The sequence below is a fragment of the Alosa alosa genome, chromosome 4 (assembly GCF_017589495.1).
Source record: "Alosa alosa isolate M-15738 ecotype Scorff River chromosome 4, AALO_Geno_1.1, whole genome shotgun sequence".
Classification (NCBI taxonomy): Eukaryota; Metazoa; Chordata; class Actinopteri; order Clupeiformes; family Clupeidae; genus Alosa; species Alosa alosa.
In genome coordinates, this window is record NC_063192.1 from 19,710,013 (window position 1) to 19,727,534 (window position 17,522).

The 17,522-nt window shown below is 42.5% G+C and overlaps 3 protein-coding genes across 6 annotated transcripts in view; 2 read left to right on the plus strand and 1 right to left on the minus strand.

Annotated features, from left to right (window-relative positions):
* Positions 1 to 4,010, plus strand: part of dvl1a (dishevelled segment polarity protein 1a) — a 42,225-nt gene extending 38,215 nt beyond the window's left edge. Inside the window, exons 15-16 of one of the 2 annotated variants that reach the window (XR_007193300.1) lie at positions 255 to 967; positions 3,932 to 4,010. Coding sequence is in view for 1 of the 2 variants with exons in the window: in XM_048240456.1 (XP_048096413.1) it covers positions 255 to 910 (656 nt within the window). In the remaining variant the exon portion in view is untranslated. Of the gene's footprint in view, positions 1 to 254; positions 1,083 to 3,931 lie in introns of those variants that run through there. The other variant, XM_048240456.1, reaches the window with a different exon arrangement.
* Positions 4,011 to 4,479: 469 nt separating this feature from the next.
* Positions 4,480 to 9,353, plus strand: tnfrsf9a (tumor necrosis factor receptor superfamily, member 9a). Of its 2 annotated transcripts, none has more exons than XM_048240459.1 (7): positions 4,480 to 4,570; positions 6,961 to 7,080; positions 7,257 to 7,391; positions 7,556 to 7,631; positions 7,935 to 8,056; positions 8,216 to 8,365; positions 8,609 to 9,353. In XM_048240459.1, exons 1-7 carry the CDS (start codon positions 4,480 to 4,482, stop codon positions 8,734 to 8,736), a joined length of 822 nt encoding a protein of 273 aa, XP_048096416.1. In that variant the 3' UTR covers positions 8,737 to 9,353. The 2 variants fall into 2 exon arrangements, with proteins under 2 accessions (XP_048096416.1, XP_048096415.1); XM_048240458.1 differs by lacking the exon at positions 4,480 to 4,570 and adding an exon at positions 5,203 to 6,518.
* A 2,911-nt stretch (positions 9,354 to 12,264) lies between these two features.
* The window catches only part of LOC125293860, a 31,550-nt gene continuing 26,292 nt past the window's right edge, over positions 12,265 to 17,522 (minus strand). For both annotated transcript variants that reach the window (XM_048242045.1, XM_048242044.1), the window contains exons 8-13: positions 17,332 to 17,447; positions 17,040 to 17,117; positions 16,744 to 16,872; positions 14,656 to 14,744; positions 14,014 to 14,111; positions 12,265 to 13,913 (exon numbers count right to left, since the gene is read on the minus strand). In XM_048242045.1, the coding sequence (XP_048098002.1) occupies positions 13,747 to 13,913; positions 14,014 to 14,111; positions 14,656 to 14,744; positions 16,744 to 16,872; positions 17,040 to 17,117; positions 17,332 to 17,447 (677 nt within the window). In that variant the 3' untranslated portion in view covers positions 12,265 to 13,746. The remainder of the gene's footprint in view (positions 13,914 to 14,013; positions 14,112 to 14,655; positions 14,745 to 16,743; positions 16,873 to 17,039; positions 17,118 to 17,331; positions 17,448 to 17,522) is intronic.

Here is a 17,522-nt window from a genome sequence, read left to right on the forward strand (position 1 = left end):
ACCTACAGGCTTACTGTAGTGAAAATGAACCGAACCGTCACTTCAAAACCGAAATAAACACCAAACCATGACTTTTGTGTGCCGTTACACCCCTAACCCGTGGCCTAGTCATGTTGGTGGGAGGGACCAGCTCCAGTGGAGATGTTTCTGGAAGTTCTCGGTTGATGTTCTAAAGGAAGTTCTCGGTTGATGTTCTAAAGGAAGTTCTCGGTTGATGTTCTAAAGGATGTTTCTTCCTCATTTCTTTCTCTCAGGTAGCCGAAGCAGCGGCTCCAACCCCAGCGCTGGGACGGGGACTGGACGCCGGCCTTCCCCGAGGGACAAGGAGCCCAAGTTGGCGTGCGGAGGCAGTGGCGTTGGCGTCGGTGGCGTCGGCGTAGGGGGCAGCGAGTCCGAGCAGGGCACGTGGGGTTGCCGGCGGCCGGGCAACCGCTCGGCCAGTCAGCTGAGCCACCATAGCAGCCACGCCCACTCCCACTCCCACTCGCAGTCCCACCGGAGCCAATGCCCATCGCAGCACAGTTACGCCTTCTCCTACAGCCACGCCATCCCCTCCGCCATCACCGCCGGCGGCCCGCCCAACCACCACCAACACCACCAACACCACCAACCCCACCACCACCACCACCAGCAGCAGCAGCAGCAGCATCAGCAGCACTCGGCGTCCTGCAGTCACAGCGATCGGAGTCACGCGTCCTCCTACGGGCCCCCAGGCCTGCCGCCTCCCTACTGCATGGCCCGCTACGCGCCCAAGGCCTCGGCCCCCTCGGCAGCGGCGTCCAGCAACAGCCCCCCCGGGGCGCCCCCGGTGCGCGAGCTGGCCGACGTGCCGCCCGAGCTGACCGCCAGCCGTCAGTCCTTCCAGCACGCCATGGGGAACCCCTGCGAGTTCTTCGTTGACATCATGTAACAGGGGACAGTGCCTTTTTTATTAAAAAAGACAGGACGTTAAGGAGCCCAGCACAAGGTAATGCTTCAGATCTGCTGCACAAGCCCCAGTCCCCAGGCCCCACATGCAAACAGACACACACACACACCAATACATGTGCAGATCTTCACACACACACACACACACACACACACACACACACACCAATACATGTGCAGATATTCACACACACACACACACACACCAATACACATGCAGATATTCACCCACACATATATACACACACACACACACGCTCATTCACACCCTCTCTTCTACGTAGGCCAGGACGTGATTTCATCAGCTTGTCTCTATGCTCTGCCATTAGGTGTCATATCAACAAAGCACACTAAGCAGTTGCACAGCAACAGTGTTTTAACCACACAGTAACAAAAGCAACTACACCACGCAGGTATAACCGAGGCACAAGTGGTCGTGTTGTGTGTTTGCCAAAGTGGGTGAGTGCTGTTGTTTTGCCAACCCAGTCATCCTTGTCCTGGAAAGACTGCAACCGGTCTCCTTGTCTCTGGGTCTGGACTTCAATCCCTGGACCCAGGAGGCCCCAAAAAGGGGAATCCTGTGGATGTCAGCTGGACAGGTGTGATTGTGTATTCCAGCAATAGCTTATTTGGTCTCAGCCTCCAGGCTGTGCTTTTCTTACTCTGTATGGTGAACCTGAGCTAAGTTATGAAACAGTGGGAATGGGGTTGTTGTGTGTGTGTGTGTGTGGGGGGGTTTCACTGTGGACGCACGGAAGGACACACTCGACTCTGATGGGTGGACATGGCTGCTTAATTGCATGACTGGTAGCGCTGAAGCTCAAGTCAGAACCTTATTTTTTTTTCTTAATTGTAAGTGATTTAAAGCAAAAACAAAAAAAAAACAAAAAAAAAAATCCGGAGTCAAGATTCTCCAGAAATCCATGCACTGGATTAATGTTTTTATTTTATGTTTTTTATTTTTTGTTTGTTTGTTTGTTTGTTTTATTGCTATTTATGTGATGTTGAATTGACTGTGTCATACCTTGTCCCAGTGACAGCCAGACAATCAGACCTTGCAGTTTGCTGTTGGTGTCGGTGCCCAGGTTGCGGAGGCCGCTGGTCCGCCAGTGCTTTGTGGAATGTATTTTTGTAGAAGATGAAATCAGTTGTGACAAGTCATTTCATACCTGTGACTTTCCTCCTCAACACTAATTTTGAAAAAAGTCTGTTGCTATAAAATAACACCAGTAACATGTTTTAAACAACAACAAATTCAGTCAGAAATGATGCATAACTCTTAACATGAAAACAGACAAAAAAAACTACAGCTTGGATATACATAGTATACCTAACTGGTCAAATGTTGGAGTTGAAATGAATAACTAAATGTCAAATGTCCTACAGGCAGAAGGTGAGGGAGAATGTGATAACTCCGTGTTGCTGTAGATTTGGGAATATCTGTTGTTGTGGAGTATACGTTGGTGAAACTGACATGTCGTCTTTGAGCACACTTGGTCTTCAGATGTAATGTTCTCTTGTATTTTTGCCTGTACTTGTCAACCAAGGCCCAATGGGGAAGAATTGCAGCATTCTGATTTGAGCACTTTTAAAAAAAAAAAAAAAAAAAAAAAAAAACTTTGGCCCTTTGAGTATGAAACACTGCGATGGAAGCTTTTTTTTTGGCTTTGTTTAACAAAAGGAAAAACATAACAAATTGTAAATAGAGTTATATATTATATATATGAGGAATAAAATATACGTAATACAACTGGGTTTTTGAGCGTCAAAACTGTTTAAGAAAATGCAATGGAATGTTATCTGTTATACATATAATTTGTCAAGAGAAACTAAAGCTGACATCCAATCTGGTGGGGATTTACAGTGTTGTGCCACAGCAGAGTTCACTGAGGTGTAAAGAGGCTTTTAGATATAAACATACACAACCATGTCCTCTGGGGGAGCTGGGAAACTTCTCATAATCCTGCTGTATAGTAGTTACATGAAAATTCCCCTGTGGCTGGTGACACATAGTGTCAGAAAGGGTGCAAACAAGATGATCGTACAACTTGTGTGTTGTGTGACCCATTTATCACTCTGTTGTGAGGCTGTGACAGAGTTTTGTCAATTAACTAATTGTGAAATTAGTCTCGCCACTGAGACAATTCTGATAAATTGTAAAACCAGTAGGGGGCACTGTTTGTTATTTGCTGAAATACATGAATGTATTTTAAGGGCTGGATCAGTAAATTTAATTACACCACAAGCCAAGTAATTAAAGTAACTCTGAGAAATACTTTGAATTTTATTATGAACAACACATTTCATTTCAAAGCTAATAGTTCAAAAAATTAAATCTTATAAATTCATGTCCAAACGATAATGACTACACATGAAGTTAACAAGAAGGCAATAAATCTTAATTTGCATTGTAAAACCCCTTCCCAGCAATCATAACATGTGTTTCCCCAGAGCACTTACAGCTAAAGGACAAGGACTTTTCTGACACCCCGTAATAACCCTCACAACCCACACTTTATAGTAAGCAGCAGTGTGAGGCATGATGTCAAGGTTCATGCCCTTTACAGAAGCCCCAGAGCAACTACTCATTAGACCTGCCATGAAGTCCTTTTCACATTTCATGTTGCAACAGAATAGATGATTCTGAGTCAAAGGAACTGAACTGAACAAGATAAAAAAAAATGGTTCCAACGTATGTGCTACCTGTGATATACAGATAAAGACCAACCAACAACCACAATCTCTCCAGTGAGGGAGCTCAGATAAAGAGTGAGGGGTTGTGGGTAGACAGAACGAGCATGAAAAACATCTAGTTTCAAGTTTATTTTGTTAATGAGATACTTTTATTTATGTAACCCAAGTGAGTTTATTTTGTTAATGAGATACTTTAAAAACACAAGTGAGTGTGTGTTTGTAATGTCTACTCGCCTGGCCATATATAAACTACGCTTGATGACACAAGCGTCTATATTTTCATTGATGTGCGTTTCTTCTGCCCACTCAGGCTCCTTGTGAGAGTGAGCGGCATCAGCCTGAGAGCACGCCAAGAGGAGGATGGTGGGTGGTGACGCAGCACTGAGGTGACAGTGTGACGTCTGCTTTACGCTGAGTAAAAATGTCACGACGGGGGTGGGCAGAGGTGGTGGAGGTGTCGCTGGGGTCGGACCACTACACTGAGAGCAACGTGATGAGACCTCCACTCGTGGCACGCAAGCAGAGAGAGATTTCGGATGATTGATAACCACATGGTGACATCAAAAGCAAAATGGCTTCAACAACACCAACAAGAAATGTGCAACCAATAGCATATTTTCCCCTGCTCTTTCAATGTAAAGTCAACTTTGGCCCTTGACCTGTAAACATTGAGGAGGAAGGAACTGGAAAATGTAGATAAATCTGCCATTCTTAATATGTCAGGGAGAATATGATAAACAAGGCATTATTGTTTTATTTTTTTAATGTGATTTAACAAACAGCAAAAATTAACTTTTTCCTGCTCCAGATGCTTGCCATCCATAAATGCATAAAAGGAAAACATATGGAGTATAGGTAATGGACAGACAACGTTTCAAAATGAAGTGTGCATCCTCCTTCAGTTTGGATGCACCCGTTCATACCAAAGCCAGCACCCACAAGGCAGCCAGTAAGTTAACATGAGTTAGCCTATTATTAAGATGTCAGCCAGATAACCCCTTGTTTAGTATTATAATAGAGTGTTTGTAAAGATACTGTTATTGCATGTGGGCTAGAGAGCAGAGCTGTGAGTTTACCACCCCCAGAAGACACTAGTGCAGTGCATTAAGGAGTGAACTGACCACAAGGATAAAGCTGCAGAAGGGAACCACAGCACCACTGGCTCTGTATGATTGTTTCTCAGTCACCTTGCTTTGAGTCAGTATCATGTGTAGGTCATTATGGTCCAGTCCTGTGACCGTGGTGGCCTGTGGTTCTGTCTGAATCACTTCAACAAAGTTTCTATTTCAACAAGACACTAAGCAATCCTGTATGTCATACTTTGCGACCTGACCTATGATTCCTGTATGTCATCCTCTGTGAGTTGCCAGTCACCCTCTGGCCTCTGCATTGCAACAGGATCTACCAACAGGCCAGATCTACTGACCGCTGACTTGACCGTCATATTTAGTTAAGTCAAGTGAAGTCACATTTATGTATGTAGCGCACTTAAACACAATACAATTGACCCAAGGTGCTCACAAAAATAAAAGAAAATGTAGTAATAAAGACAAAAATAAGTGAAATGATAATGATAAACCGATTATGATTATGGAATAAAAAAAGATACGGTTACTGAAACTACTACTCCTAAAGCAGTAGTAGTAACAAATGTAACAAATACAAATAGCAAAATGTAATAAATACAAATAGGAAAGAGTGAAGTTAAAGGTGGCAGTTAGCATTTAGGGAATAGGGACACTTGGAACAGCCAACCCTACTTGTTCTAGTAAAGACAAATGGCTGATGGATAGATCAACAAAGGCATTTCACATCCAGCCACAGGTTATCCACCAGACCCCCCCTCCCACCACCACCACATTTCTGACAATACACATCTCTTGCATTATTGCACGTTTGCACATCTTTCTGCTCTATCACAACATATCATAGGGCTTAAAATGTCCTTATCTGTTGCACTTTTTGTCTTATTGTCTTCTTTACTGTGGGATAGAGAGAAACGCAATTTCTATTCCTCTGCATGTCTAGTGTATGTGAAAATGACAATAAAGCTGACTTTGAGATTATGCAAAGAACAAACCAATCCTATTTGATAAGTGGTCAAGTTCTCCCTCAGCAACCACAAACTAACTAAAGGGAACTGAGCTGGCCAATATTAGCCCACTAAAACAACAGTCACATCACCAAAGCTTTGGAAGAGGCTTTCAGATCTTTTTCTAAATCAAATTGTTATTCAGTGTTTTGATAAATTGTGGGTAGGTGCCGAACGCCTTAGCCTACTAGACTACATAATGGGTCGACTTGTTAAAACAGCTGTAAACATATTTCCGGGAAATACAAACCGAAACATCACAACACCGGGAATTGCTAGGAGGGAGATAAACAGGGACTCCCTGGATGCAGGATTTAAATCCTAATGATATGTCGTAAGAAAGCAAAAGGAAACCCCCCCTAACATATTCATAATGAATGTTCTAGTCGGCAGGCTGATTAGGACACGCCCCCTATTTATTCAGACTATAAGAGAGTAGCCTACTGCAGTCGGCAGTATTTCTGTATTCGTTCTAAAGCGAATGTTGCCACATGAACTAATAGTGGTCCAGATTTCATGTGACCTTACATTGTATCATTTGTAGGCTAAACTACAGGTGTAATACCAATATCCGTTTGGATTTTTGTCCATCTCGTTCATTTCGGCGCAACTTCTCTCTTAGGTGGGATATTTGATTTATTCTAGGCTAGCGCGCACCTATAAGAATAGGACATGGCACCGTGGACGCTGTTTACTGCTCTGCTCATGTTGAGCATTTTGTTTTTTACCCGTGGAGATGAGATTGGATGTAAAAAATGGGATGACGCTAACAATGGACAAATAGTTTGCCTGGAATGCCACACAGGTAATTTTATATGTAGGCAATATAGCATGTCTGTCGATACAGACATTCACCTTCAGTTGTGGGAAATTAATAGAGCGTGAACTATATAGTATTCTAAACAAATTTTATATAATTGCTTTTTACAACATTTTTGTGAGCGTTGTGCATTGCCCTGAATTTCGAGATTTAGGTGTGTGATGTAGCCATAGATGTTGCGTTTCATAGAGATTACAAATGTTGGAACTGGATATAACGTGGTTTTGATAAAATACTTTCCAAAACTGTGAATTGGAATAGATATGCTGTTTTTTGTTTTGTTTTACTGTTAGGTGACAGTCAACACGTACCTCTTTACCTGTTAATGAAAGCCTGTGATATGTCTTGACTAAGTAGCCTATAAAACATCAGTCCAGTGGACATGGTTGATTCAAATTTTTTTGGTGTGTGTGTGTTACTTTGACAGGAAACCGCTTGGTTGTTGACAAAGGTTTTGATCCAACTAAACTTTGCACTCCATGTAAAAATGGCACCTACACAAAAACCAACCGTGAATATTATTGTGACCGATGCAATCAATGTGTTGGTAAGTCACTGCATTTTGACTTGGTAATATACTATACACTGCATAGTTTATAGTGTATACACAGGACATGAGGCATAACCTTTTCCTCACAGCTCAACCTGTGACTCATTTGTACCATCACCTTTACTCAGGACCAACACTACTGTAGCTCACACCACCATTTGTCTTTATTACAGATCCGCAGGTTGAGCGCACTCCCTGCCACGGAACCACTGACACAGTGTGTGGGTGCAAGAAGGGGTACCGCTGTTACAGACCTGACTGCTCGATATGTGAGAGAGAATGTCCTCCAGGAACACAGCCATCCAGAGGTAGGACACCTGTGAAGTGTGTCAGATCATATTTACTAAGTGATGATCATGCTGCTTCAGTGTACATAGAACATGTCCACTACTGTAAGACAGCTGTGTTTTTTGTTGTGCTTTGATAAATATATAATAGATAGGTTGTTGATATGTTTGATTTATGTTTGTAGGGAAATGCCTGTCATGTCCAAAGGGGACTTTCAATGATAAGATTCATGACAAATGCAAAGAGTGGACTAAATTAAGGTAATGTAGAGTTAAGCTGATGATACTGAAGGCAACTTTTTGAGCAATGTTCCTGAGTATTGTTGTTTGGGCACATTCCCACTGACACTGGGGAAAACATCTGGAGAACAATAACCATCAGTAGGAAAATGGGAATGATCATCCAATTAGAACTAACTGGTTATTAGTTTATGTGGTAGCCTAGCAACATTGGTCAAAAAGTTGCCCCATTTATCATCACCTTTACAGTTAAAGGTTATGAGTGTTTGTTTCAACACTGCTGCTGGGGCAACCATTTAATTGTCATTGCACTGCTGCACCTAGATGTCATCCAGGGTACACTGTGACCAATGGCACCACCACCACCGATAGCAAGTGTGATATATCGAACGAGGTCATGACTACGAAACAAAGATGCTCTACCACAACTCCACCAGATGAAAAAGGTAAATTATGTTGAATCACATATTTTCTTCTCATACAGAGAAACAGCCTTCAGTGGTGGCACATCAATGTCTTTTAATGACCCTGTAAACTTTTTATGAAAACAGTCAAATCTGTTCTGCATTTTGATGTCTTCTTTATTTCTTGTTTTTCTCTCTCAGATTGGAATATGGCACTGGTATGGATTCCCTTGGGTGTCTTATTCTCATTAGTCACAGTCACAGTTGTTGTTTTTGGCTTATTTATTACTCGAATTAAAATCAATAAGGTACCCACCAAGACGCCAATCAAAGAGCAGCCTATAACACCAGGTATGCCTGCTGTTGACACAAAACACACACACATTTGTTTTTGGGAGAAAACCTGTTCAGTTCAGTCCATACGTCAATGATTTGCCCCAACCATTTTCTCAGTCAGCCAATAGTGTTATCAAAGATCCTTGATTACTAGCTCCGCTTTAACCCTCTCTGGTGTTATCACTGCTATGACCTCCTCCTCCCAGAATCCCTCAGTGCTATCTGACCTCTGACCTCTCCTCTGGTGTCCCCATGCAGATCCCTTCAGCCTGATGCTTGTGGAACAGGAGGAGTGCAGCTTCCGCCAGCCACAGCAGGAGCAGGGCAGCTCAATGGAGTCCCTCTCCACCCAGGACTCCATGGAGAAGCTCCTGCCTCCCGTCTGAGCTCCTGGGGCCCGAAGAGGATCTTTCAGAGAAGCCACCAAGGCGCAGGCACAATAGATGGTCTTGTTGCTACGGTTACTGCACCCGACCCATGCCACGCTCACCTAGTGGGACCTTACAGCAGCGACATTTCACTGAACCTTGGTTATGCCGGACACTGTCTGGACCCACACCTTGACGTGCATTCTACATCTAATGTTGCTTTCGCAGTCAGTGCCTGGATGCACCGGTGGACACTGTGACTAAACCTTTGTGATATCAGCCTTGCTAACTCTTGTTTTGTTTATTTTGTTAATGTTTGTTTACACAGAGTCTAATTTATATACATCTTACATAGGGCTTCAAATTTGCTGTGCAAGCAAGTATATTTTGGTATTTACAGTATGTATGGTGGTAGCCCATCCTAACTAGGTCTAGAGTCCTTTTGCCACACAGCTACTGGTAATGAAAGCCTTATTTTACTTTGAATATCACCTTATTCCGCGCGCAAACATGGGGGCGCTAGCTTTGCCCACATTGTCTCCGAACTTCCGATTGAGCAGTACATCCATTGCGATACATTGAGATAGCAGAGCTCTATCGAGATGACTGGCATCATATATTATGGGTCATCCTAAAGTTAGGAACGTTTATTTAGGATTTTGGTGACTTAAGACATTTCTGTTATACAGCTTTCCTATCTGAAGTTAGGAAAAAACGGACTTTGGAGCGGCTGTTCTGTAAGTTAGCCTCTCTATCCTCTTCTGCCGTGTTATCCCAATGAAGCTAACTAGACGTAGCTAGCCGACCGGAAGTTTAAAGACAACGTGGAATTTAAAAAAAAATGGGCGGGGCTGAATAAAGTGAATAGATTGAGGCAAGTCGTGGAGAGGTTAGACACAGTACACGCCCATGCTGCGAGCAGGCTAACCACATGCGCACTTTCTATTTTTGTGCCAGCAAGCCACCCCCAGCGCTACTGTAAATCATACTTGCAAATATAGAGGTCAAGGGATTCCTGTAATCTCTGGGTGGGAACCCCCATTTCCTGTCATTTCATCACATTGAGGAGGGTCACTTGCTGGCATTGTAAGCATTGTTTGTATATTTTGAAATGTAGCTACTCAGGGACTTTGTAAGCAATGTTTGTACATTATGAGACGTGGCCACTCGGTGACTTTGTAAGCATTGTTCATGAGTTACAAATAGAAGTGTAAACTTCATGAAACACAGCTGGAGAGAGGTTTTTGTACTTTGCACTTTCAGTAGCATCAGCAAAGCTGTCAAGCACGACCACGGAGATGCGGGCTACACGTATGTCTGTACTCTCAAACGTGACTAAATGGCATAGGTCCAAGAAGGAACACTTCTACATTGCTTGACATTGGCAGCACATGCACCTGTATTGAACTGCTGGTCCAGGTTTTTCTGTGGCCTATTTGGCAGCAAATTATTACAATTACTAAATTGCTTGACCAAACACAGGTAGTAGGGAAATTCCACACAATTGTCATGTGCAGACTAAAGGGTGAACCCAGTCTCTGCGTGTAACCTGTGGCCTTTAAAGATAACTCTCTGGCATTTTGTAAATCATGCCAGCTTATCTTAGCAAACTCTGTACTTACCTCTGGCATGGTTTTGGTATTAGGCGCAGACAGGCCTACCTCAGACAGCATTTTACATGTTAGCACAGGCTCAGGTAAAAGGCTTTTGGGCGTGTAGAGTTTTTCTATAACAGAAGTACTAGTACAGAAACTTCTAGTTTCAGAATTCCACAGAGGTGTGTGCTGTGTGGTTTATTCAAGGCCAAAGGGCAAGTCCAGGACTAAATATAATGTGACTCATTGCAGATACTCACATTGAGTGACGGAATGTTGGGGGGGGAGGGGCAGCCTAATACAGATATAGTATGTGGTGAATGACATTGAAACATCCACATGAGAGAGAGAGAGAGAGAGAGAGAGAGAGAGAGAGAGAATGAATGATTGAGTTACTGCTGTAAATGAATTATTTTAGATTTCATTAGAATTTCATGAATCGGTTATATTGTTTCTATTTAAAAAGCATATTGAGTAGTCACAAGTAGTCTCTGTGAAACCTTTTGAATAAAAAATTAAATAAATGATTTTGGCGGATTTTTTGGATATATGTAAATTAGGTTTATAGGTAAATGTAAAATAAATGTAAATACAGTAATGGGCTTCCAGGAAGGAATGGTTCATAGTTTCTTTATCTGATATACACACACCACCTACCCTGATATATCACACTTTCACATTCACTCACCAATTCACACATTAATTGAAACTACCAAAACAGGTACTTCCCACAGAAAACTACCTCTGATTAAATAATTTTGCAATGAGGAGATGCCTCCATTTAGATTACATATCAAGGGAAAGTTCAGTGCTCTTAAGTGAGTCAATAAAACACCTGGCAAAAATAGAATAGCCTGGTCTCCACATTCATATGAACGAGTGATCTAGCATGCTATCCATATGAATGTGTGATCTGGTATGCTATCTATATGAATGATCCTGTTTACATGACCATAATAATCAGATAACTGGGAATAATCAGATAATTGTAATAATCGGATCTGCACGTTTACATGCACTTCAGTAATGCGATAATGGGAAAAACGTGGTTTACATGATTCCGTCCATTAATTGGATTTCGTTCAAAGTACATGAAATAAAACTCAAACTTCCAGTTATTTTCAAAACATCTGGTCGTCTTCTTCTACATGGTATCGCCCCATTTCTATATTTTCTCCCGTCAAGTAAATGGAGTATATTAAGGGTTTTCATTGCGTTAAGCATAAAATTGGTTTCCTCTTCAATCCAGAAGTGACTTTTGCTCGTGGATATATATTGTTTGTTGTTGTCTGCCGTCGCTCGTGTTTTTGATGGGATTATTCGTGTTAATTAATGATGGGATTATTAGGGTGCATGTGTGCTCTAGTATGCCATCCACACGAATGTGTGTCTCCTCCACATGGCTCTCATCCCTGACTCATCTACAAATGCATGTTACCATATATATATATATATATATATATATATATATATATATATATATATATATATATATATATATATTCCCACAGGTCATAAAATATCTGGAATATCATGGAATGAAAATGGAAAGTCAGGGAATTTTATCATTTTTGGGGCAAAGACATGGAATATCAGGGAATTGTGTAGCAGTTTCAAATGTACTTGCCAAAACACATTAATTCAAATATATTTAATTATATTTTCGTTATTAAGTTTATGTCTTGCTTGAGTAGTTGTGGTTAGCCCAACTTTGTTTATTCAATATAGTCATCACTCGCTCTAAAAAAAGTCAAAGAGTCTTGAACGCTATGTTGCTGCTCTGAAATCTTAGTCAGTATATTGTACCATTCATTATACAGTAGGTTGTGGAAATTCAGGTTTTTTTGTCAGGGAAAGTCAGGGAGAAGTCATGGAATTTTACATTCGAATTACAATAGAAACTCTGCATTTGGGGTCTGCGATGTCAGTTGGGGAGAAAAAAGGAAGAACATGGATTTGACTTTTATTTTAAAAATAATCAACATTTAGAGGAGACAATTTTAGAGATAGAGGGGCAAAATTATCCCTATGATTATGGTCACGTAAGCAAAACACTGAAACAGACATCTCATTTTCTGTATTTTCTTTTAACTGACATAGTAATATTTGTTCTTCACGGAACTAACTTACGAACTAATTGACCCCCCCCACCCCTTAATCCAGGGAAACAATAACAAAACATTCTGCTTGTTGGGTTCCATATTGAAAGAATATCTTTATGCTAGCAATTTTGCTGGGTGAAACACTTTCACAATTACAGGCTGCAACATACCAGATGTCTTTCTTATCAAAACATTTCACAAGGAACACTACTGGTCCTCCCTACAATCACCTTGAGACTTCCACTCATAATGAGGAGATTCCCAGCCCACACACATTCCTGTCAATCAGGGAGTGCCGGGAGTCTGGTGCCAACGTCTGGTCCTTCTGGCATTTCCACCCAGCATTAACGCAAAGTGATCTTACGCTTAGGGCAAAACGTGACTGGTGGTGCAGATGCTGGCAAATACACAATGCAATGTCTACTTTGTGAGCTGCTGCCAGCCTTGATACGGACAGACACCTGCACGCCTTGGACATATTGACTTGACTCAATGATCATCTTCCAGTTGTGTATTTTGACGTCCCTCCCCTCCATCTCTCTCTTCAATGAAAATGAGAAATACTACTTACAGTACAAACAATGTACTATTAATTCATTTTCTGCACTGGTTAGTAGCACTGGTTTAGTGTAAAATATATATTTCAACTGAGTAAACACAAAGCATAATACAAAATCCCTCACAATATGATATTGACTATTGTTTGTATCTTACAATTGAATATACACAACCTTAGATAGATTAGCTGTAGTTTTAAATAACTACACATGCTACATGGTTTGAGAACTTGTTGCATTCAACCAAAAGTCAAGCACTGTCTCAATACATGCCAAATCTTTACCCATAATTCTGTTGGCTACACTCACATAGTTGAATATGTGAAAGAGTTGCAAGGTGTTTCTTACAATAACTTAAAAAATCATAAAAAAGGCTATGACTGCTTTCGGAATGGTAGCCTGATATTGCAACATTCCTCAAATGAACTCAAATTCCCTGGAAAGACCGCCTGAGTATGGCAGTTGCCTACAGTACAGAACATAACTCTATATTCAACATTAACTTTATATTTACTTTCGATTTCATGTTCTGCCGAAACTTTCAACCATCTCCTTTAAGTTCTCATGCCTCTGAAATAATACATTCCTAAGAGGTTAAGGCCAAAAAACCACACAAGAACATAAAAACAGGGGGCCGGGGGTGAATAGCTTCCATGAATCGGGCATTTCTGTAACTGAAATTCAGTAAGGAAGGGTGCGTAATAACAGCTCAACAAGTAAACTACAAACTTGTACTGGACTGAGTGCACAGTAACTGAATGACGGTCACCAGCATCACTGCTGCTTGCAGTTCTCTTTCTGCTTGGCATTCTGCTTCTTCTCTTTGGCTTTGGTTCGGCTCGGCTTTGTTTCATTTGGCCGTTTGGTGGGCTGGACAAAGGCTGGCTCTTCGGTCACATCGTAACTTCCTGACTGAGCCTGCGGTAGGCCTTCAGACACACCTAAAAAAAGGCCCGAACACAGAAGAAGCCCTGTTAGAAGAGGAGTCATTCATCTCCCTGTAAGACTCCGCTGTTTAGCGGTCAGAACTCGGAGTCCTACCAAGGTCTGGTTGTCCCACTTGGAAGTTTTCTGTCCTCTTGGCCTGGAATGTGGGGTCCAGCGCTTCAGCGATATTCAGGACAGGTGGCTGCTGCTGACTGGAAGGAAATTACATTGCAGTGCGGGGCTCAGAACTGCACCACATTGTTCCCGGAGCAACTTGGGGTTAAGTGCCTTGCTCAAGGGCACAACGGTGGAAGAAGCCGGAAATTGAACCCACACCTTTTTCAGGCTAGTGCATGCTAGCCCAGATCCTTCACTACTACGCTACCACCACCCCACTGAGCCTACTGAGATTCCTGCAAGTGGCACATTCAAAGGCTGTGGCTGTATTATTTTTATTAGGTTGGTTTTTTTTTTTACATTGAGGTAAATTTATAAGCCATGTAAATGTATAAAAGTAGTGCAAAGAACTAAGATGAATGGAATAGCTTCACGGCTACACTGACACACTTGTCTAAGCTTCTTTCTGGCTGGCTTAGATACAGTTACCATGTTGGTGGAAACACAGTTGCGCAAGAGTCAAACAAGATAGGAGTTTTCTATTACCTACGCATTACGCACAGAAAGATAAACACAAATAAGGGCACGTCCTGCCTCGTCCCTCTATTATGGAATGCAAAAGCATGGCACGTAACTCACGCTGCCACGCTGACTGGGCTGTGGGGTTGTTCGTCAGGTTGATAGTCCTCTGGAGGTGAAGGCAGGCCTTGGGAGTCAAGTCTTTCCCTCTGCAAAAGAAAGTAATAAAAGTTGTGTTCTTACATAGCTTTTTTGTAAATAATCACTGCGGCCAGGTAGCCTGCGCCTAAATGTACATTTTTATTAATTTAGCAGACACTTTTCATCAAAAGTGACTTATGTCAATTCTATTACAAGGGATTACATTGTCCCCAAAGCGTTAAGTTCATTGCTCAAGGGCATAACTGTGGAAGCAGGGAATTGAACCCACATATTTTCAGACTACTGCATGCTAGCCAAGCTCCTTAACCACTATGCTCCCAGTTTGTTGGATCTGGTTATAGTAGGCTTGATGCCAACAGCACTTTATGGACATTTGTTTACAGCTGCATAGGAGAGCGCTTTTGTAACCGCAGCCTTACAGTCATAATTTATAGCTGATTTAAGGCTTCTTCTTGCCAATTCCTAGCTAGACAAATAGGCCTACTTGACAAACAAAAATGTCAAACAAAATGTAATTAATCATTTTGGCATTATTTAAAAGATGCCCCCCAGAGTGTATCACTGTAGCTTCCTGGCTACTCTAGCTGTTGGATGCAGCAACTCAAGCTAGGTAGCGCCAATGTTTTTTTTTTCTTTCGTATCAACAGTCCTCGGTAACCTTGAGAAACAAACTTCTATGTGAAAAAAATCACTGGAGTTTTCCTTAGTCATGTCGTACCATTATGGCACAGAATCTTACTACTGACTCTGAGGTTGCCTTCACACTGGATCCGTTTGGACTGTACCCGAGTGTGGTTACTCCCCCCCAGCCCTGAACCAGCTGGTCTACGTTCACATTGCATTTTTGTTTGTGGTCCCGGATCCATTTATGTCAAAAACACTAGCTCCTTTTTACCAATATCGCTTGGCTTGGTTCTGGAACAGATAGCCTTCCAACTGCACCGGAGTTCTAACGGACCCTACCCCAGACCACTGTTTTCTATCGGACCCTGGTCTGTGTTCACATTAGCAAAAATCACGGAACCATCTGTCCAAACGAACGCGGGTCCGGACCAAATGGTCTAGTGTGAATGCGTCCTGAAGCACTACGTCTTTTTGGACACTTGAATTTTGACACCTCAGCAAACAGCCTTTATCAATGTTTAGTCTTTAATAAATATATAATGAGATCAGAGTGTGCGGCTACGCTCTCTTTAATCTGATAACCTCCTGGCCAGCACTTCTACTTGGGTATGCATTCCTCCTCCTCGCTTTTTCTTTTCGGACACTTGCCAAAAAGGCCTTCAGTGTATCCCTGTGTATCCCATTTTTGAAAAGCGGATAATTTTTCTAATGTAAAAGGGGCCCAATGCTGTGCCTTAATGTTGCCATTCTTCCATGGAATAAGGTGATAAAAAAGGGCCAACCTAAAGTAAACGATCACTGCCTTAGACACATGTTTGTTGAAACATCATGAGTGAGTTGACATGGAGAGGTGTGGTGATCTCAGTGCAAAAAAAAAAATAAATAAATAAATTCCTCTGAAACTTCTGAATAGAACAATGGAGGGGAAATCATCAGCCAAGAAATCAATACCTTCAACAGTTTTAATGCTTCACAGAGAGAGGATCTCTGGAAAGTCAGGCCAACAACAAATTATTTTACATTAAATGGAAGCACACATAAATAAGGTACAGTATAAGAGCTTTAAAATGATTAGCACTGCAGCACAAATTAAATGACAAATGTTGTGTTGATAATTGGAGAAAATTATTAAGTCTATCTGGGGATAACAAATATCAAGCATTTGACTCAGACTCCCTCAGACTTGCGGCCAATTTTATTCAGAAAATTCTTGGATAATTGGAGAAAATTCTAAAGTCTGTCTGGAGATAACAAATATCAAGCAGCTTGGTGACTCAGACTCCCTCAGGCTTGCGGCTAATTAAATGTGTAACAGCTGGAGTAGGTGAGAAATCAGACATGGGATGAATTGCTGCCCCAGACCTGTTGTTATCAGGTCAGGGACAAATGTCAGGGTGTTCTGAGGAAGGTGGAGGAAGGTACCTGTCTCTGCCTGGCAGCTCTCCGGTCGCTGCAGGGGTCGTGAGCGTCAGGACTCAATTCTGGGGCATTCGCCTCCGTCCAGCCATGCTTGGCCTTGATTTCCTGTTTCTGAATGAAGCGTGCAATTTCCTGCAACAAGACACACACACACACACACACTCTCTAAATGGATGTCCAAGGGTGGGTGGATGGGAAGGATGGGTGTATGAATGGAATTCTTCCCATCAAGACCACCCCCAATCCTCCAGAAAAAAGGCCACACAATAGAATATAATGGGATGGGGGGGGGGTCTCACCTCATCCTGGGCCTCTTGAGCAACCCTGAAATCTCCCTCCACGTACACCCTTCTTGGTGGGGATGACTGCCTGGGGCTCTGTGGAAATGAAAGACAAACGCAAAGAGGAACAGGTCAGACGGACAAGTCAGTGTCTAAACTCCATGCCAAACACAGAGCCAAGCAACACAATGCCATCAACCAGAACCTTCTGAACAAACTTCTGCAGAGATCTCCAGAGGGAGGGTGGGAGGGGAAGGTGGGAGCATAGGACAAGAAGCTTAGAGGGCAGAGGTCTGGGCAGCAGACTCACCCTTCTGAGGAGCCGCTCTTCCTCTTCCTGGAGCCTGCGTGCCAGCTCCTCGTCCAGAAGCACCTGCTGCAGGTCCCCCATGGCCAGGGGGGGGCCCTTGGGCCTTACAGGCACACCTGCGGATGTGGAGGAGAGGAGGTTTACTGGTCCTTACAGAGAAGAACGGAGAAGGACAGGGGCTGCTGGTCTGC